Source organism: Myotis yumanensis, unplaced genomic scaffold, assembly GCF_028538775.1.
Source record: "Myotis yumanensis isolate MYYU_CA2020_CCGP unplaced genomic scaffold, mMyoYum1.0.hap1 SCAF_3, whole genome shotgun sequence".
NCBI classification, from domain to species: domain Eukaryota; kingdom Metazoa; phylum Chordata; class Mammalia; order Chiroptera; family Vespertilionidae; genus Myotis; species Myotis yumanensis.
The window spans coordinates 174,857,250-174,878,869 of record NW_027223754.1 but is presented as its reverse complement, the minus strand read 5'-3'; the positions used below and the strand labels follow the sequence as shown (position 1 = coordinate 174,878,869).

At 41.2% G+C, this 21,620-nt stretch overlaps 1 protein-coding gene across 1 annotated transcript in view; it reads right to left on the bottom strand.

The window, feature by feature from the left end:
* The window catches only part of PKP2 (plakophilin 2), an 83,292-nt gene that overhangs the window by 32,570 nt on the left and 29,102 nt on the right, over window positions 1–21,620 (bottom strand). The window contains exons 5-6 of the mRNA XM_070410453.1: window positions 11,196–11,403; window positions 3,490–3,667 (exon numbers count right to left, since the gene is read on the bottom strand). Coding sequence (XP_070266554.1) covers window positions 3,490–3,667; window positions 11,196–11,403 — 386 coding nt within the window. The remainder of the gene's footprint in view (window positions 1–3,489; window positions 3,668–11,195; window positions 11,404–21,620) is intronic.

Below are 21,620 nucleotides of genomic sequence, written 5' to 3'. Positions count from 1 at the left end.
CTTTGGGGCTGCCTAATTTTTATTACATCCTCTATCTGATTTCTTTTAATCCTTGAACAAGGAATATGTTCAAATATGAGAAAGCTTGATATGAGAAGTTAAGACTAGCATTTTTTCTTCCTCTTGAATGTGCTTCTATTTTTCTTCTTCTTCTTCTTTTTTTTTTTTTTGGTTAAGCCTCACCCAAGGAAAATTTTTCTATTGATTTTTAGAGAGAGTGGAAGGGAAGGGGAGAGACAGAGAGAGAAACATCTATGTGAAAGAGAAACATCGGTTGGTTGCCTCTCGCATGCAACTGGACCGGTCCAGGGGTCGAGCCTGCAATCAAGGTATGTGCCCTTGACTGAAATTGAACCAGAGACCCTTTAGTCTTTGGGCTGACGCTCTAACTACTGAATCAAACTGATGAGGGCTCTATTTCTTCTTGATTTAGTTGTCATCTGACAACCCAAGGGAAAATAACATTTCAAGCATTTTTCATCCCAATGTTAGGAAATGCTGATCAAACTAGCTTTTTTGTAGGTTCTTATGGCAAGACATTCTGTCCTTTTAGGCAATGTTGCCTTATAGCTATTTAAAAACACCCAGGAAATAAATTTAAATAAGAAGGTGAAATCTGTAAGACATTGAATAAGATATACATAGGTGGAAAGATATACCACACTCTTGTGGATTGGAATAGCTGATATTGTTAAGTCCACACTACCTAAAGCAACCTACAGGCTCAATACAATCCATGTCAAAATTCAGTGTGGCTCAGTTGGTTGGGCATCATCCTGTGCACCAACGGGGTGTGAGTTCAATTCCTGGTTGGGGCATATGCCTGGGTTGTGGGCTTGGTCCCTGGTGGGGAGTGTGCAGGAGGCATGATCGATGTTTCACTCTAACATCAATGTTTCTTTATCTCCACTCTGCCTTTCTCTCTCTCTAGAATCAATGAAAAAGAAATCATATCCTTAGGTGAGGATTAAAATATTCCAATGGCATTTTTCACAGAAATTTAAAAACATATTCTATAATATGTATGGAGTCACAGAAGACCCCAATTAGCCAAAGCAGTCTTGAGAAAGAATAACAAAGTTGGAGGTAACACACTTCCTGATTTCAAACTAGATGATAAAGCTAAATTAATTAAAACAGTATAGTATTTTTAAAAAACAGAATGTGAATTGACATAAAAACAGACAAACAGATCAATGGAACAGAATAGAGAGCTCAGAAATAAACCCACCCATATAATTTACAATTAATTTACAATAAAGAGTCAAGAATATACAATGGGGAAAGCAAAGTCTCTTCAATCGATAGTGCTAGGAAAATTAGACAGCCACATGCAAAGGAACAAAACTGGACCAGACACAAAAATTAATTCAAAGTGAATTAAAGACTTGAAACCATAAAACTCCTAGAAGAAAATACAGGCTACCTCTCTCACATTGGTCTTGGCAATGATTTTTGGGATTAGACACCAAAAGAAAAGTCAACAACAACAAAAGATGCTCAACATCCCTGATCATCAGGGAAATACAAATCAAAATCACAATGAGCTATCACCTCACACCTGTTAGAATGACTATCAAAATGTGAACAGGTAAGTGTTGGGAGGATGAGGAGAAAAGGGAACCCTTGTGCACTGTTAGTAGAAATGTTAAGTTGGTGCAGTCACTACAGAAGACAGTATGGAGGTTCCTCAGAAAATCAAAATGAGAACTAGCATATGATCCAGTAATTCTACTTTTGGATATTTATCTGAAGAAAACTAAAACACTTAGTCAAAAAGATATATGAAACCCCATATTCACTGCAGCATTATTCATAACAGCCAAGATTTAGAAACAACCTAAGTGTCCATAGATGGATGAATGGATAAAGAAAATGTGGCATGCACAGACACACACACGCGCGCGCACGCACACATACACACACACACACACACACACACACACAGTAATATTGTTCAGCCATAAAAAAGAAAGACATTTTGCCCTAACTGGTTTGGTTCAGTGGATAGAGCATTGGCCTGCGGACTGAAGGGTCCCGGGTTTGATTCCAGTCAAGGGCATGTACCTTGGTTGCGGGTGCATCCCCAGTAGGGGGTGTGCAGCTGATCAATGTTTCTCTCTCATTGATGTTTTTAACTCTCTATCCCTCTCCCTTCCTCTCTGTAAAACATCAATAAAATATATTTTAAAAAAAGACATTTGGCCTTTTGTGATGACATGGATAGACCTTGAGGGCACTACGCTAACTGAAAAAAGTCAAGCAGAGGAATCTCTGATCTCTCTTATATATGGAATCTACAAAACCAAAATCACAGATATAGAGAACAGACTGTTGAAGGTGGGAGAGGAGTTGGGGAATGGAGGGTGTTAGCAAAATTTTTGAAAGGTGCCAAAAAGTGAAAATACAGGCCGTGGCTGGGTAGCACAGTTGGTTAGAGCACCCTCCCAATATGCCGAGGTTGCAGGTTTGATCCCCACTCAGGGCACATACAAGAATCAACCAATGGATACATAAATAAGTCGAACAACATATCAGTTTTTTTTTCTTTTTTCTCTCTCTAAACCAGGGGTCCTCAAACTTTTTAAGCAGGGGGCCAGTTCACTGTCCCTCAGACCGTTGGAGGGCCGGACTATAGTTTAAAAAAAAACTATGAACAAATTCCTATGCACACTGCACATATCTTATTTTGAAGTAAAAAAACAAAACGGGAACAAATACAATATTTGTATTTGCATGTGGCCTGCGGGCCGTAGTTTGAGGACCCCTGCTCTAAACAATAAATAAGAAAAAATATAAAAGAAATAAGTCCTAGGGATGTAATGTACAGCATGGTGACTATAATTATAATTGTATTGCATATTAGAGAGTAAATCTTAAAAGTTCTCATCACACAAAAAAAATATTCTGCAACTATATATGGTGATGGATGCTAGCTGGACTTATTGTGGTGATCGTTTCATAATACATATAATAACAAATCATTATGTTATATACCTGAAAATAATATGATGTAGGTCAACTATACCTCCCTCAATAAAAAATAACACAAATAAAACACCAGGTTCAAAATTATGTCTTTTAGCCATGTCATTAAAGCAGATTTTTGCGAATTAAAAATAGCATGAAAACTGCTTTAAAATCTGTGAGATGGTGAAGGCCATTCTGCATGGACCTCTAGGTGTTCAGATCAGATACCTGGGTTCTCTATTGAAAATGATGCCCTCTCTCTTATGAGCTATGGTGGGTAGCTTCTGAAATCAAATGGGTTTGGAAACAATACTCTATTGATATTTGAACCGTTCTCACTGTCTCTACATAGTGGTTCTAGTAGTTAGAAAGATCTATATTCTTACAGCTTCCCCTTACCAGTCGTAGGGTAGAGTTTTAGACAGACATGAATACAGTATTTAAGGTGCATAGAGAAAAAAGTGTGTGTGTGTGTATGGGGGGTGGGGGTGGTGGAGAGGGATTGCAGAGTGGCATTACCTTAGGCATCCTGTGACATTGTAGAATATATCAAAATCGAGCAAACCATTCGCTTTGGGGTAGTCTCCTTCTGGCCACCCCGAATAGGGGATGATGATATTCTCAGTCAGGATAATCAAGGCTTCTGTTATCATGAGATTCTTGAGTTTGTCACTAGAGGACAAATTCCACAGCAAACCTAGAATCAAAACAGTGCAGGATTGGGTCAAAAGAACTGTTGAAAAGATCAGTTAAGGCCATCATTTCTAGGGCTATGACTAGTTATAAACCAAAAGGGTAGGGGGTAGGGAGACAGCCCCTTTTCCAATTGAAAAAACTTATTTAGAGGTAATTAGAATTCAATAGAAGCTGATCCATAAGAACTGAAAAATAGATAGGTAGGTAGGTAGATAGATAGATAGATAGATAGATGAGAAGGGGGAGAGGAAGAGAGCTTATAATATAAAACTATGCAAATTTAATCAGGAATGTGAATGAAAGCCAGAAATCCTTAAACATTTATTGCCACTTCTCTTAAGCCCCTACCATAAGCTGAGCTCACTGAAATAATAAATTCTGAGCTACCAAGAGGGAGGCTTGAAAGACCCTATTATAACTGACTTCAAAGTTTTCAAAGGGTCCTATCTTTCTCCTTTAGATGCATGGAGAGAATACGCCACTGTGCTTCCTGCTCCTCACTACTGCAACTTCCACCTCACATTTGCCTCACAATACTCACAGGAAGGGCCTGAGGAAAGCCTCCAACTATGCGTATGCCTGTCAACAGTAGGCTGATCAGCATTACCAATTACTATTTATTGACTCCGACCCCATGATAGATTTTATGTCCTCCTGGAATTTATGCTGGCTACCTCACCTATTTCTTATATTTATAGTTTGGGAATGAAGGAGAAACAAGAGTATTTTATTTATCTGCCAACTTGTATGGCCTGAGAATTGGTCTAAGACGGGTACCACATTTGCTCGTTTAACTTTCCCTTTCTTTCTGAACTCTCCCCATCCCATACCACACCCCTATTAAAGAGAGAAAGGCCATATAAGCCAACTCAGGAAAAATTAAGACAATAAGATACTGTACTTTCCAGACATTTGTGAGACAGTCTGAAGCTGGGTAGTGAGAAAGAATACAAAATGGTGTATACATTTAGGGTTTGTTTTTCTTATATATTTTTTGCTCAAATACTTCTGATTCAGTGGAAAGACTACATACCTATTGCTTACTATTCCAGTGACTCTCAGAAAGTATAAAGTTTCCTGGCCATCTTTCATACCCCTCAGTAAACTTCTTTAACTCACTAGCATCCAGGAAAGGAGAAAGAGGGGGAACAGAAAGAAAAGGGATCTTCATTTTCTTTCCCATTCACTCTCCTACTGCCTAGTCAATAATGCCTATGGGTTAAAGCAGCGGTTCTCAACCTGTGGGTCGCGACCCCTTTGGCGGTCGAACAACCCTTTCACAGGGGTCACTTAAGACCATCCTGCATATTAGATATTTACATGACGATTCATAACAGTAGCAACATTACAGTTATGAAGTAGCAACGAAAATAATTTTATGGTTGGGTCACAACAGGAGGAACTGTATTTAAAGGGCCAGAAGGTTGAGAACCACTGGGTTAAAGTTACTGCTTTGTCTGAATGAAAGGAAAGAGGAAGCATAGGAATACAGGACAGTTTACTTTATGAAAAAAAGCAAAGATGGCGGTCTTGACTGAATTATGTGGTGATATCATCTCCTCTAACAGTAATGACTGAAATAAGAGTCTGTGCAGTTATAGCTTGGTAATTATTCAACCACACTTGTAGTTGGCTCATCAATTAGAACATGCTAGGCTTAGTGTTTAAACAATTTACTTTGGCTGTGTACAAGTGACTAATTTCTAAAACAATAACCAAATTTCCACTGCAACCTACACTTAGCTTCCATTAGATACGGCGACACTGGGTCTCGAGTCTTGTAAGGACTAGAATTCTGGCTAATGAAGAGGTCTCTTCCTGATCAAACTGGCATTGGAGTTAGTCATCCTCAGTGTCCCTCAGCCACAGGTTTTGCAACACAATGACTTCATTCCTCCCACTTCACCTTAAGAGGCCCTGGAAGGGCAAGAGACAGAATAAAACCCCAGGTGGTTGAAAACAATTAAAGGCAGGTCTGAGGTAGAGTTTTGGTTACTAAGATACCAAAGAAAGTTAAAAAGAGAAAAGGGAAAAAAGCTTCCTGTTCTAGATAAGCAAGCAAGTTAAGAGTCTCTGCTTGTGGTGATGGAAGGAGACTTGACTTGCAGTGGTGAACACACAAGACAATATACAGATTGTATTATAGAACTGTACACTGAAACCCATTTAACTTTATTAACCAATATCACCCCAATAAATAAATAAATAAGAGTTTCTTCCTGCTAGAGGCTTAAACGTGTGAAGCATAATACTTTCTTTTTTATTAAGGACCACACAGGGCACGCAAAGGAAAAGTACACCTACAATAAAACCCAGGGAAGATTAATTTGAACAAAGGGAGTGGAATTTCCTTCCAATGTCCTTTATAGCTTGACATGCAATTATTATTTCTATGCTATTTCTATGGTTTGGGATGTTTTAGTACACATAATTTTTGAATTTTTAATGCAGGGTATTGTACAGAAATGTCATGCCTGCCAAATTTCTGTAAGGCACGAAGCTAGGAAGAGCTTAAATGCTCAACAGAGATGCAAGATTATACACACTTATAACACACCCTCACACATATACACACAAATCCAACAAATGATCCCTTACAAATTGGGAAAACATGTATGACAATATGAGACAAAGAGTGAATACTCTTAATATACATAGTTCCTATAAATTATTAAAATTCAATGCCTAGTAGAAAAATTAACCCCAAGTTAACAGATACTAGAGTCTAATATACATAGGAATGCATGTTCTCCAGTAACCGAAGAAATGCAAATTCAACAGTGAAAAATCATTTACAGCAGATGAAACCAGAACCAATGAGTGGAAATGATTGGGAAGGAGATTTCTGGCTCCCTGAAAGCATAAGCTTCTAAGACAGCACTGAAGAAAACATAAAGATCTGCTTGTAAGATCCATCTCCATCATTGGAGCTGATAAAAATGAGCTCATCTTTTACCAAAATATTGATGAGAGGGCTTTATTCTGAAACCAGTGTTTTAGACTCAACTAGCAGTTTCCAAATGAGCCCAGTGGCAAATCAGAACCATGTATTCCTGGGTTACACACCAAACTGACTGAGCCAGAATCTCAGGATGAATTCCAGGAATTCATATTTTCAAAATGATTCCCATTTCTGGTATTGGGAAATTAGTGGACTAGATAAAACTGAATATCTATTCAATGATCTGATTCTAGACTCCCTGATATAATATTTAGAGTTTAGGTCTTCATTTGTCTCACCTTTAACTTCTGGGTAATTTATTCATAGTGCCTAAATTTCAATTATTATAGTTCTTTGTTGTAGCTGGTCTGCCTATTGTTTCTATCACTAAGCTCTCATTTTAGCCAAAAAGAAAGGGAACTGGATTCTAGTAAGAGATACACTTTGAATAGTTAGCAATAATGATAACTGCATTACCTAGAAATTTATTGTCAACTGTGATATTTGCAAAACATAGCTAACTAGTGATCTGTAAAGGGATCTTACAGATATTACCTATATTTTAATATCTTACAGATATAACTGGAAGTATAGTTATTTCACTGGACTGGAAGTATAGTTATTTCACTAAGCCTGCATGATAATGAGGTAGCAAAATGTGCGAATTTTATGATTAAATGAATCCTTCTCTTCAGTGCAGGAGAAAGGGAGCAGGAGCAGGAAAAGAACTGACTGGGGTTTTTAACTTTGTTTTCTGTTTTTTTTTTTTTTTTTTTTGTTAATCCTCACTTGAGAATATTTTCCCATTGATTTTAGAGAGAGTGGAAGGGAGAGGGAGTGACAGAGAGAAACATCGATCAGAGAGTGACACATCGATTGGTTGCCTCCCTCAGGCGCCTGGACCAGGGCTGGGGATCAAGCCTGCAACCCAGGTGCCCTAGACTGGAATTGAACTTGGGACCCTTCAGTCCATAGGCCAACACTCTGTCCACTGAGCCAAACCTAGTAGGGCTTAACTTTGTTTTTCAAAGTGATCACAGAGCATGAGGATTTTTAAAAAAACAATCTCCTTTGCAAGAATATACCCTTCCTTTCACTTAAATTTTATAAATTTTACCTGGGATATTACATTACCACAAAGGCCATTTATTCCAAGTTAAAAATAAACCCAAGGTATGTTGTTGCACATTACAAATGCAGAAAAAAATAACATATAATTATTTAAAGAAGGTGCACAATGAATATTTTATAGAAAAATGGTTTTGATATCTTATGAAAATACAGCAATCCAAAAAAGTATTTCTATAAAATACACAGAGGTTAAAATAAATTTTCAACAAATTTCATTGACAGTCTTCCCCTGACTCTTCCTTGCAATATGCAGAAGTGGGATAAGAATCCCCTAACTCTTAACACCTGTCTGTTTTAATCCAAGGCAGAGCCCTACACACTACAGCTAGTGCTCATTCCTCAGTGACCTTGAAAATGAATCTCTGAGACTAGTTTGTACTGTTCTCATTTCAATCAAAGTACACTACCACACTCCCTGGTAAGGAAGGGGGAACAATCTCATAGGGGAGAGATCTTTGATCCTGAAGTCTTTTCATTGGAAGAGGGAAGAGCTTCTCTCCGAGGCTGGTACAGAAAATGCCAGAAAGGTCAGTGAGTTGACATTCTCTATAGGGAACAAAGCTCTGATAGAGAGAGAGAACATATAAATTGACGGTTCTATTAATAACTTGGTTATAAAAATCAAAGTCTTATCTGCAAACACACCTGATTCTCTTATTTATGTATAATCCAAATATTCCCAGTCTGGTTTTGTAAAATATTTGGTCAGACATCCAGAGTTGTTGAGAATCTTACATGAGTACCACAGTGTTATGGCAATAAACAGACAGGCATGAAATGAGTGGCAATCTAACATTGAAGAATGCAAAGGTAGATCAGAGAAGCCCCTCCCTTCCAAACCAAGGGAGAGGGGCTGAAAGTAAATAGAGGGATGGCTTTTGAAAATACTTCAGAGAAGTGACAGCTATCGAAGGTTTCTAAGTGTAGAACAGGATGCCAGTCCAAGGCAACAGTGGCAAAGATATGGAGACAGAAGGGAAACATGGAACACCGGCGGATCCTTTAGCATTGCAGAGCTCGGGCTGGAGGGGTAGGAGAGGAGACACTGCTGCAAGGTCATCAGGCTCAGATAATAAAATCTGTGTGTGGCATGCTACAGAGTACAGACTTTACCTTAGAGGCAATGGGGGGCATAATGAGACAATATTTTCATTTTAGAAAGAAAGCACTAGCAGAGTGGTGGATAGATGGGGAATGTGCGATACCGAATCACAGAGGCCAGATCCAAGGCTACACAAGAGCAGAACAGACAGTGACAAGAGGAGAGAGGGAGGGTCAAAGAGAAGTGAGGGAGAGCTCTTTCCTCCGAGATTCTCAAAGACAAGCCCCTTTTCAAAGATGAGTAAAGATTAATCACCCCGTGTCCCCACATTGTCAGTGGGAGCCACTCTGATAAAGCAAAAACACCCAGATAAAACTGGGCTCAAATCTGGACTTTGTTCTTTACAGTGTAACCTTGGGTCATTTATTTAATCCCCCTGAACCTCACATGATCATATGTAAATCCTCAATAATGCCTTTTAGAGCTGTCAGGAGGAACAGAGATGAAAAAGGAAAAGCCCAAGTTGAGTGACTAGCACATGATAGGGACTCAATAAAAAGATGTTTATGAACTAGACAAGAAGAGATTCACATATATGGCTAATCACTTTGTGTTTCCAACAAAAGATATAAACATGTCTATTCAAGTCAACAATTTATTTCTGAGGCCAAAAAAGCACTTATTTAACTTGTCTACTAATAGAACTAAAGGAAGTTATTAAGAAGGATTTGTATCAAACATTCAAGTATTGGCTCAATTCAATGAACATATAATGAACACCCTCTGGTAGGAATGTTGGCTTATATTAGAAGTCCTGGGACTAGCACAAGCAAACTCCATGGATCAGCTCTGTAGATGATCTAAAGATGACTGAATGGTTGCCATGGCAGCAATACCACAGAATGTTCTCTGACCTAAGTTTCCTATTTTCCTATACAAAAGAAGAGGAAGTCTGAGTCAATGAATTACTTCCTTGATACACACCCACACATCCTCCCAAGCTTTCTAGCAACCCCGGTACCCTAACCTCCATCACTCTTATCCAAGCTTCCTCTAAATGACCAGCAGCTTCTTTCTGTTGCTTTGCTTTGCTAGTAGTGATGTTCCCTTTGCTGGGAGTAACTTTCCTTCTCCTTTAAAACATCAGCCCCAAGGCTATCCCTTTTTTAAGGTCTACAATGAAACATACCTCCTTCATGAAGTCTTTTATTTTTTTAACTGTAAAACAAGATTCTCTCTTGTGGTTCATTTCTATATTTTAATGAAGAAAATCTTAGTTTCTAAATGTGAGTTGTTGTTTTTTTGTTGTTTTTTTTTGGCCAACCATTACATAATTGTTCATGTTTTAATGGCTGGAAAATAAAAGCCACAACACCTCTCTGGACTGTGATTTTCACTGCCTAGCCATGGTAGGCTGCCTTGTAAATGTTGGCTGAATAAATGAATGAGTATCTAGATCACTCAATTTTTGTAGGCATTTTAATATGACTCATAAATATGAAAGGAACTACGCCATGAGGCATGATAGCAGGCAGGCAGAAGGGTAGCATGGCACAAACCTTCATATAGTTTTATAAAATTAAAATACATCAAGATAGAAAAAATGTGAGATTTTAAGATATAAATGAGAGGATATAATAGTTTTATAGAAAAAAGAAAGCTGTTGTATAATAAAGTGTGGATGACATAAGCACAATATATTCAACTTAAAACCACATTTATGAAGTACCTCATTTTAAAGTAAAAATAGTCAACTATTACCACTGAAAAACATTTATATATTAAAAGGGTTAACTTCTTTGGGTTTTAGTTTCCTCGTGTAAAATACATTGGGTAGAAAGGAGATATTCTTTTTGCTCAAATCAGTATTTGAACAGATACAGGAAGTACAGAACTGAAAAACATATCCAGCCTCTCTTTTCTTTTTCTCTTTTTTTGGGGTGGAGGGCTAGGTGGGCTAGGAAGCTGGTATTTTGAGGGGCTCAGGTGACAGAAGGATTGGGAAGTACAGTTACTGGTATTTTGGTTAGGTTGATTATACTGATCCTCTATGTTAGGACACTATTTGACTAATTTACTTTCTTTGTATAGATTTAGCAAACCGAGTATTGAGTGAATAATAAAATGAATTGAGTGTGGTTCTTGTTGGGTTTCTTCAGAATGTTTTGGACACCATGGACAACATTGAAACCCTGTTACAAAGTTCACTGTAATTTCTTCCTCAGAAGAAAAGGAATTCAAACTTGACTTGAACCTGGGGTCTTAGCCAGCAGGTGACAATGTTCCTTAAAAGTCATCTGTCAAATAACAATGAGCCCATCAATCATTTGTCCCAGGAAACTTAAGAAAAAGAGATGACGTAACACATTTGGCTGGGTGCACTGTCTATACACTTAAATATTCAGTAAACACTACCTGTTATTTGTTTTTTAGTCTCCAAGTCTCTGGTTTGCTTCAGCACCTGCAGCAGCCGAGGTACCCCGTTGAGTTCAGCTACCTCCAACTTGTTGTCATTGTCTTCAAACACCAAGTTTCTCAAGGCCCCACACACGGCTCTCTGAATATCTTCATTCTGAACTTTTAGGAGGTGCAGAAGCTTAGGGATGCCTTGAAGCTGATAGACCTGGGGGAGAAATGGATGCAGATTTCAGATACTGTACATAAGTATTAATTTTGACATGGTATTAAAGACATCCAGTGAAATTTGAATGAACAGATGAAGTTGATTTTAACTCCCGTCAATCAACAACTATGTGTGGCATACATATAGTGTAAACAAACATGTCAAACTCAAAGGCTAACACAGGCCAAATAAACGAGGCATGCGGCTCGAGGGCCATGAGTTTGACATGTTTGGTGTACAATATAGTCCTGTTGTCAGGCATCTCTCATCAAGGAGCTTACAATAAATTAGAGAAGTTAACACAAAAACCTATGAAAAAATGAAAGAGAAAATTAAGTGATAAAGGGTGAAAAAGGATAGCTAAGTGGATAGAAAGTGTTAAGTGATAAAAGCCTTGAGCATAAGAAAGATGAAGAGAACTAGGAGTTTGAGGAGTAAGGAAAGTTTTATGGAAGAACACCACATTACATGAGTGTTTTTTTCTAGGACAGAACTTTATAATCAATAGAAACTGAACAGAAATTACCTTCATCAATGATAGCAATAAAAATTCATTTACCATGGCAACCACAGGAGCAATGCCAACTAACCCTTAATGTAAACTATTTTTATGATCAACTAGAGGCCCGGTGCATGAATTCATCCACAGGTGGGGTCTGGCTGGCCCCCCTCAATGGGGGCTGATTAGGCCCGGACAGCAGGAGGGAGGGGACAGGGGAGGTTGGCTGGCTGGCCCCACCCCAGATTGAGATGGGGGGGGGGGGGTCAGAGGTGGGGCCGGTTGGGAGGAGGGGCCGGCTGAGGGGAGGGTCCATAGGAGGTTGGCCAGCCAGCTGGGCCCCCAATCTGGCCAGAGCCAGTCAGAGGGAGGGGTCGCCCCCCCATCAGGCCAGTTGGTCAGCTGCAGTGCACATCATAGCGACCGGTCATTCTGGCGTTCTGGTCGCTTGGCTTTTATATATATAGATTGCTTTGAGTATTTAAAAAGATTTATATACATTATTCAAACATTTTAATTCAAGTAAATAACATAACTTTACACTTTTTAATGTGCTATTTTAAAAAGATTTTTTCTTTACAAATACACAAGAGAGGACATGCTGTCTATTAGAAAAAGGGCCAGAGCTAGGAGTAAGAAGAAAAATAGATGGTTTAGATTCCAAAACCTATGGCTGTTTGAGAACAGGCCAAGTAATGGCAGCCTGAGCAAGGAGATTTTGTGTTTTAGGCAGCACATATTATTTAAAGAAATCAAGAGGTGGACACAGGGTTGCTGCAGAGAAATGTTAAGTTGTAGACTAAGAGTTTTCTTTCCCATAGGCTTCCATTAGCATGTGATTTAAAAAGTTGGTTAAGAACTTTTGATAAAAATCCCAGTCATTTCCAACATCTTAAAGCAGACATTTTTAGGACATAAATTGTGAAAGGGCAGGAGTTTCCCTTTCAGATGAAGTTCATTGCCTATGATGCCCTAATTACACAGCAGTTCATGTTTGGGTGAGAGCTGCACACCTGGCCCAGGGGGCACGTTTTCTTTTTTTTAAAAAAATATATATATTTTATTGATTTTTTACAGAGAAGAAGGGAGAGGGATAGAGAGTTAGAAACATCGATGAGAGAGAAACATCGATCAGCTGCCTCCTGCACACCTCCTACTGGGGATGTGCCCGCAACCAAGGTACATGCCCTTGACCGTAATTGAACCTGGGACCCCTGAGTCTGCAGGCCGACGCTCTATCCATTGAACCAAACCAGTCAGGGCCAGGGGGCACGTTTTCATATTTCCTGTGTCTCATTAAATGCCAGCCTGCCTTCCACAGACAGATAAATATTATTAAGATCCAGTCTTCCAATTTTACATCTTCCTTTGTTAGAATTGGGGAGAAGACTAGAAAGGCTGGAATGAACGTCAAAATGATAAAATAACCTAAATAATCACCACAATAGTAATAAAACAAAATAACAACTCCTCCTCCCACTTCCATCATTAGGAAGTGCTAGCACAGTGTTCAGGGTGTTATAAGTATTATCTAATCAATAGCTCGCTAGAACCTTAAAAGGAAAGTACTCTTTTGGTCCCTAAGGCTCCATTGGTGGTAATGAGGAGTCATATTTCCACTTACTGGCTCCCTTCAGAGGAGACATTTGCAGAACAGGAGACAACCAGAATATGGACCACACCAATTTTGACGGATGATGTCTAGAGCCATTGTAATATATGTGTATGACAATGCCAATGATAAAGATTTCATTTCCTAGCTATCAATGAAACCTGATCATCTATTGGATCACTTCATCTATTCCATTATATTTCCTTAAAAGCAGAAAGGTAGACTTTATTTAAAAACAGCCTGTAACTCACGTTTCCCTAATTCCTTCAAATTCTATTTCATAGTTAGGTTTTGAGGCAGTTCACTCCATAAACATCACAAATGCCAGCTAGATGAAATCTTCACAGGAGCAGCATAAACATCAGATGCAAAAAGAAAATCCTATTTGTCCTGAAGGTATGTTGGCAGATTTAGAAATATTTTATTACTTAATTCATAATTTATAAGCTGCCTTCTTCTAAATATGATGTGCGGTGGCTTACTGACCACCGTGCATTTCCAGACGGGAGGACAGCGTTAGTGAGAAGTGGCCCATGGAAACCTCTAACGGGGCTGCAGGCTTCTGTTTCACAGCCTTCTGACCTGTTCTCTGACCTGTTCTCTTAGCCGACCACTTCTATCCCTCGGCTTTCAGCACCTGTAGACACACCATGCTCAGATAAATGCTGAAATCCGACTACAGCTCTACTTCACTGCAGAATTTGACTCACTAGTGTCTGGCATCTACCCTATATTTAAAAATAGAAAAGTTACTTTTACCCCTTTTATCAAGCAAATGGATATAAATCTTATCAAATGCACGAAGCTGATGATATTCTCCTTATTGCATAGAACTGGAAGGACACTGGTCATGAACCCTACACACATCAGGTCTAATGTCACAGGTGTTGTTCCTGCTCCTTTAAATTCAGGGCAGCAGCTGGAGCCAGAGAGGTTACATCTGTTTCCCAGTTATACTAAATCCTCAGGGGATTTGTTCTCCCTTTGGGGGAAGGAAAAAAGAAACAGACTAACACGAATGTCTTAGGACTTCAAAGGAGCTTTCCTTTGAGATGGTTTGTAAATATATACAGGGGCAAAATCACATATTAGAGTTTTAAGTTTCTCTTTTGACTCTATTCTGATTTTCTTCCCTGCCAACTCTAAAATAATTAACTGATTAGGATTTCTGGTGGCAAATCCGCAAAGGGAACAGACCGCCTCTCTTGGGGTGTGGGCTCCCCTCGTGCCTTGGTGCCTTTGCTCTCTTTCTTTCCTGTTGGGGATGCTCGGCCCCCTCTGCCTCTCTTCTGGCAAAGCCCTACTTATCCTGCAGGAGCCAGCTCAAATGTCACCTCATCTGTGAAATGTCACTCCCGTTCTCTCCTTTCTGTCCCCTTAGAATTAATCACTCCCTATAAATTGGTACTAAAACCTTTCAGGAAGGCAACTGACAATTTATGTCAAAAAGATTTCTAGTTAGGAAACAATTTGAAATGCAGAAACAATTTGAAATGCAGACACTATGATAGTCACTACATTATTTATAATAGTGAAAAATAAGAAACCATAATTGTCCAACAATGGGGGAAGACTGGTTAATGATTAATTGTCACATATCCACATGGTGAGGTATACATGGGAAAGGCAGAACAATGACACAGCTACCTCATCCGTCAAAAGAGGGCTGTGTAAGATTGTGTGTGAGGCATGCAGTAGTTACTTAACGTGTGGTAGCTGCTACTATCACCATTAATATGCCACCATTAAAATGCCTACAAACTATTAATGTTATGAGAAAATGCTTATGATATAATGTTACCGAAAAAAAGCTGAATAAAATACTTGCATTTCTACTCATAAAAACAGACATAAAGAAGGGAATGAGATGAGGGGGTTTGGGAGAAATGATGGGGTTTTAAATTATGAATGGGGCCTGTTACTTTGTATATTTTTAAACAGCAAACATATATTTGTGCATACTTTTAAAAAGCAAAAGAAAAAACCCCTACAGACAAGGGCACATATTTAATTTGATTATAGCTATGTACATACAGGGTGGGGTAAGAGTAGGTATACAGTTGTGGGTATATGAAACCCAGTTTATTCTTGTCTTATTATTTATCAACTAGTGACCTGGTGCACGGATTCGTGCATATTGAAAAGAAATTAATTAGAAGGTGGCCGGAGGGGTGGGACTGGGCGAAATGGGCCGGACAGGCCCTGGAGCCAACCTCCCATGGTCCCTCCCCTGTGTCTGTGGAGTGAGCGGGGTCCCTCCGGCAGGTGGGGTCCCTCCGGCAGGTGGGGTCCCTCGGCCTGGCCTGCGGGGATCAGGCTGAAACCAGCTCCCTGACATCCCCCAAGGGATCCCGGAGTGTGAGAGGGCACTCTGCAAAGTTGCTGTCGTACAGGGTGTGGAATAAAAACGCAAGTGTGCAGTAAACCAGATTCGGGGCCGACAGTGCCCCAGCAACAACATAACCCATGGCCGAAGGTGGAATTGTGCAGCCCGTGAGGAATTGGGCTCCCTCCTCTCTGGTTTCGAGGTACATCACTCGAGAACTGCTGCTGCCAAGTCACTGCAGCTCAGCAGCTTCTGCACTGAGTGTCTTCCTGCTGGTGGTCAGTGTGCATCATAGCGATTGGTCGGACGGCTGGACACTTAGCATATTAGCCTTTTTTATATATAGATTCTTGCATTATTTTCCATGCGAACAACTGTAAGATTGCCTCAGCCTATATATGCCTTAAAAAAATCAGTGAACAAAACCAAAATGATGATAATAGTGGAACCATGGGTATATATTTTTCTTTTTTTCCCTTTCTTATAATGAACTTGTATTAGTTTTATAATAAGACTAGAGGCCCGGTGCACAAAAATTTGTGCACTCGGGGGGGAAGGGGGGGTCCCTCAGCCCATCCTGTGCCCTCTCGAAGTCTGGGACCCCTCGGGAGATAACGACCTGCTGGCTTAGGCCTGCTCCCGGGTGGCAGAGGGCAGGCCCAATCCCTAGGTGCAGCCCCTGGTCGGGCTCAGAGCAGGGCTGATTGGGGAGTTGGGGCGCCGCCCCCTGTCATGCACAGAGCAGGGCGGATTGGGAGGTTGCGATGCCACCCTCAGTCACGCTCAGGGTAGGGCTGATTGGGGGGTTGGGGCACCGCCCCCTGTCACACTCAAGGCAGGGTCGATGGGGAGGTTGTGGTGCCACCCCCTGTCACGCACAGAGCAGGGCCAATCAGGAGGTTGGGGCGCTGCCCCCTGTCACTCACAGAGCAGGGCCAATCAGGGGGTTGGGGCACTGCCCCCCCCTCGCCCCCCCCCCCCCCCCCGTCACGCACAGAGCAGGGCCCATCAGGGGGTTGGGGAGCTCCTCCCTGTCACGCACAGAGTAGGGCCAATAGGGGAGTTGGGGCACCGCCCCCTGTCACGCACAGAGCAGGGCGGATCAGGGGGTTGGGGCACCGCCCTCTATCACACACAGAGCAGGGCGGATCAGGGGGTTTGGGCGCCACCACTGTCACACTCAGGGCAGGGCCGATGGGGAGGTTATGGCTCTACCCTGTCACACACAGAGCAGGGCCCGTGGGGGGGGGGGGGGGGTTGGGGCGCCACCCCCTGTCACACACAGAGCAGGGCCAATCAGGAGGTTGGGGCTCCACCCCCTGTCACACACAGAGCAGGGCCCGTGGAGGGAGGGGGGGCGGGTTTGGGCGCCGCACCCTGTCACACACAGAGCAGGGCCGATCAGGGGGTTGGGGCTCCACCCCCTGTCACACACAGAGCCGCAGGGCGATCAGGGGGTTTGGGCGCTGCACCCTGTCATGCTGATCTGGTGCCAGGAGGCCTCGCGGCTCCGCTGATCCCAGTGCTGGGAGGCATATTACCCTTTTACTATATAGGATAGAGGCCTGGGGGCCGGCTGGTTTGCCCTGAAGGGTGTCCTGGATCAGGGTGGGGGTCCCCACTGGGGTGCCTGGCCAGCCTGGATGAGGGGATGATGGCTGTTTGCAGCTGGTCACACCCCCTTCAGGGTGGGGGTCCCCACTGGGGTGCCTGGCCAGTCTGGGTGAGGGGCTGAGGGCTGCTTACAGGCTGGCGGGAAGCTCCCAACCACTCCTTTTTTTCTTTTTTTTTTTTCTTCTGGGCCAGCTTTAGCTCTGGCTCTAGCTCTGAGGCTTCCACTGCTGGTTTGTTTGCCGTTCTATAATCGAAACAATGTATAACTTCAGCTCTGAGATCCCAGCCGGCTATATTTGTTAGAATGTTTCAAACTGCCAGCTCAGAGGCCTGCAAGTGAGGCGGGAACGTTGCAGTCTGCAGTCACTGGAGCAAGGAAGCCTCCCCGCTTGCTTCAGTGCATGGCTGCCGGCCGCCATCTTGGCTGAGAGTTAATTTGCATAAGGATACGCTGATTAGCCAATCAGAAGGGTAGCGGTCGTACGCCAATTACCATGTTTCTCTTTTATTAGTGTAGATCTTATAAAACAGTTATGGCAGTCACTGCCTCTGTGATGAGATCTAAAACGAGCATAAAATAAAGCCAGTTTAAGAAGGTCTTGCAGACTAAATTAAGGAATTTGTTCTTATCCTGCAGAGACAATCAGGGCAGCTATTGGAAGGTCTCCTGGGTGGTGCGAGGAGAATGGATTAGGTGTGGGTAAGAGTGGAGGAAGGGAGATTCATTAGGAGGCAGCTGGGTTAGCAGGGACGATGGTGACAGGGATGATGTGTACCACTACCTGGGTGAACTACCACTCACTCACAGAGGAAAAAATCTTCTCTGAGTTTTTATTCTGGGCAGGCACTGCACTGTTATCTGATTGCATTCTCACAACAACTCTTCGCAGGTAGGACTATTATTTCTACTTTATAGGCAGCAAAGCTGAGGGTTAGAGAGGCAAAATATCTTGCTCAAGGTCACCCTGGTAATTAGGGTGCTGGGATACAAACCCATCCCTGAATGGCTCGTGAGCACCAATGCTCAAACCACCAAGTGTCCTACCTCAACGCAGCAGGGAGAACAAGTATAGAGGGAGGTTTGGATAATGGATAAGGAAAGCAAAAGATCATGTGTTCATTTTTTGATAGGTTGATGTGTTTAGTGGGAAGGCTAGGAAGTAGATGGACATGTGTTTGGAACCCAGGGGAGAGATATGGGCTGGAGATGCTCTGAGTCATCAGCATTTAGATCACACAGTAATGGAAGCCATGAGCGTGGATGAGGCAGGTCAAAAGATGGTGCTGAATAATAAAACTCCCAGGAAGACATCTAACGAATATTTAAGGGACAGATCAAGCATAATTTTTCACAGAAGAAACCTAAAGGAGCCAGAGAGATGGAAAAAGAATCCAGAGATTCTGGATCAAAAAAAGAAAGTTTCAAAAAGTAAAGAGTGATGGACAGTGTTAAATGCTGAGAGTGCTATCATATAAATTAAGAACTGAAAAGTTGCTACTGGTTTTAAAAGTTATGACTTAAAATTTTGATCTTTATGTCCAATTCATAATTGTCTTTTATACATAAATTTAAAAATTATAGCATCATGCTTAATATTAGCAGGACTTTGTTAATGTTTGTAGGTTCCAACATCTCCATTCTTAGATTTTCTACAAAGCATATGTTTTTAGTTTTTAATATAGTTTTCATTATTCTCAAAACTAGTCTTTGTTCTAGTTTTATCAGGGAATAAGAGTTAAGAAGGTAAACACAGCTTTTATTCTGTATTTAAGCAAAGAAAAAAAATCAAATTAGTAATTTAAGGAATAGGGGAAATTGCCCTGGCTGGTGTGGCTTAGCTGGTGGGGGTCATCCAGTGCCCCAAAGGGTTGCTGGATTCAATTCCTGGTCAGAGTACATGCCTGGGTTGCAGGCTCTATCCAGGGTATGTGGAGTGCAAGAGGCAGCTGATAGATGTTCTGCTCTCACATAGATGTTTCTCTCTCTCTCTCTAAAAATCAATAAAATAAAATAAAAAATAATAAAAATAAAAAAGAGATAGGAGAAATCTGTCCCCAACTTGGGTAACAAAAAAAAATTCAAGTAATTCCATATTATAAAATTCCGTATTATAAAAAGTACATATATAATGTCCCGTTTTGAAAGATTAGGAATAAAAAAGATTTAAACATTTAGCTCGGCTGGTGTGGCTTAGTGGTTGAGTGTCAACCTATGACCATTTATCTGAATTAGCCATAAAAGGACTAATTTTTAGCCTAATTCCACTGCAAATTACAACCACCAACTTTCTGGCCATGTAAGAAGCTATTTGGGAAGCAGATCCTCCAGCCCCATTCAAGCCTTTAGACACCAGCAGCTCTAGGCCAAATTCAGACTGTAATCTCATGAGTGAACTGGAGCTAGAAGTGCTTTTGTCTGACTTGACTCACCTGATTTGCAGGACTAACCACATTTTCTTTTTCCTCTGTGAAATCTACTGATTCCCTGAGTACTATCAAAGCTGGTAGGTTAATTCTTTGTTGGGCTTTGCACTCCTATTTCTACTGGTTGAGTTATGTGTTTAACAAGAATAATTTAGGTTTGTTTCCCAATGTATTTATGTCAACTGTAGTGGTTATTATAATAAGGCAATTTATTTACCTACTAGGGGCCCGGTGCATGAAGATTCGTGCATTGGGGGTGTGTCCCTCGGCCCGACCAGCACCCTCTCCATTCTGGGAGCCCTCAGGGGAGCCCTCTCCAATCCGGGAGTTTCTGCCTGACTTTGCAATCATATGAGCGAATTGTCTGAGACCCCCAACCTAATTTGGTTTGTTGCTCACAGAATAATAGAGGCATTTTATTTCTTTGCTTCATTGGTGGAGATTTCCTGGAAGTTTTAGGATATCTTCCCTTTAATTTTTCCTAGACACTCTGATTTTACTTATGTCTCTCACCTTTGCTTTCCCTCCATCCCCCAATGCAACAGTAACTTGCTCCAGGCTCACTTTGCTCTAGTGAAGTGATGGCGAACCTTTTGAGCTCGGCGTGTCAGCATTTTGAAAAACCCTAACTTAACTCTGGTGCCGTGTCACATATAGAAATTTTTTGATATTTGCAACCATAATGAAACAAAGATTTATATTTTTGATATTTATTTTATATATTTAAATGCCATTTAACAAAGAAAAATCAACCAAAAAAATGAGTTCGCGTGTCACCTGACACGCGTGTCATAGGTTCGCCATCACTGCTCTAGTGTCTAGGAGATCCGTCCGTCACCAGAACTACGATTCCCAGCATTCCTGGTGCTCCTCGCACTCTGGGCTTCTGCTTCAGGTGCGGGGGCTGCCACCAGAATTACTATTCCCAGAATTCCTGGTGCTCCCCATGCTCTTGGTTTTCCTTTCCTGCTCTGTCTCTGTCCCACGGCCTCCCACTCTGCCAAGTCCTCCAAGCCACCAGCTCTCCCTCTCTGCTCTCTGTCTGGTGCCTTGGGGAGCCAAGTTCCCCAAGCTGCTCCACTCTCTGCCACCTCTCCCGTTCTGCTCTCCCCACAAGCCTCTGGCTCTCCCACTCTGCTCTCCACCCAGCGCCTGTATATGCAAATTAACCCACCATCTTTGCTGAGTTAATTTGCATGCTCACTGCTGATTGGCTGGTGAGCATAGTGGAGGGATGGTCAATTTACATGCTTCCCTTTTATTATATAGGATTCTGAAAATGAATGAAATATAAGTATGAAAAGAGTCCTGTCTCTCTGAAAACTAATCTGAGTGCTTTGGAAAGGTTACATAAAGGTGAAGAACTCTAAAAATCTCTGTAATTATTTGTAGACAACATTAACTTAAAAGAGTAGATAACATATACAATTCTAGAAGGATTTGAACTCATAGGAATTAGTGCCATTAAGTTCTTATTTCACTTTAAAGAAACTAAAAATGGCAAATAATACATAAAGAGCATCATTTATGTAAGAAAGATGATAACAAACTCTGTAAGTGTATATGTGTATAATTTTAAAAAACATTTTCTCGGTAACTCTGTTTGATTAACTAATCAACTATTAGTCTTGATTTCAAAAAAATAGTAAAATTTCTACTACAAAGAGATGCTTTTTTTGGCTTGTCAGATGAACAAAAAAGCAAACAAAAAAATAATATCCTGTGGTAGTAATAGTTCACAA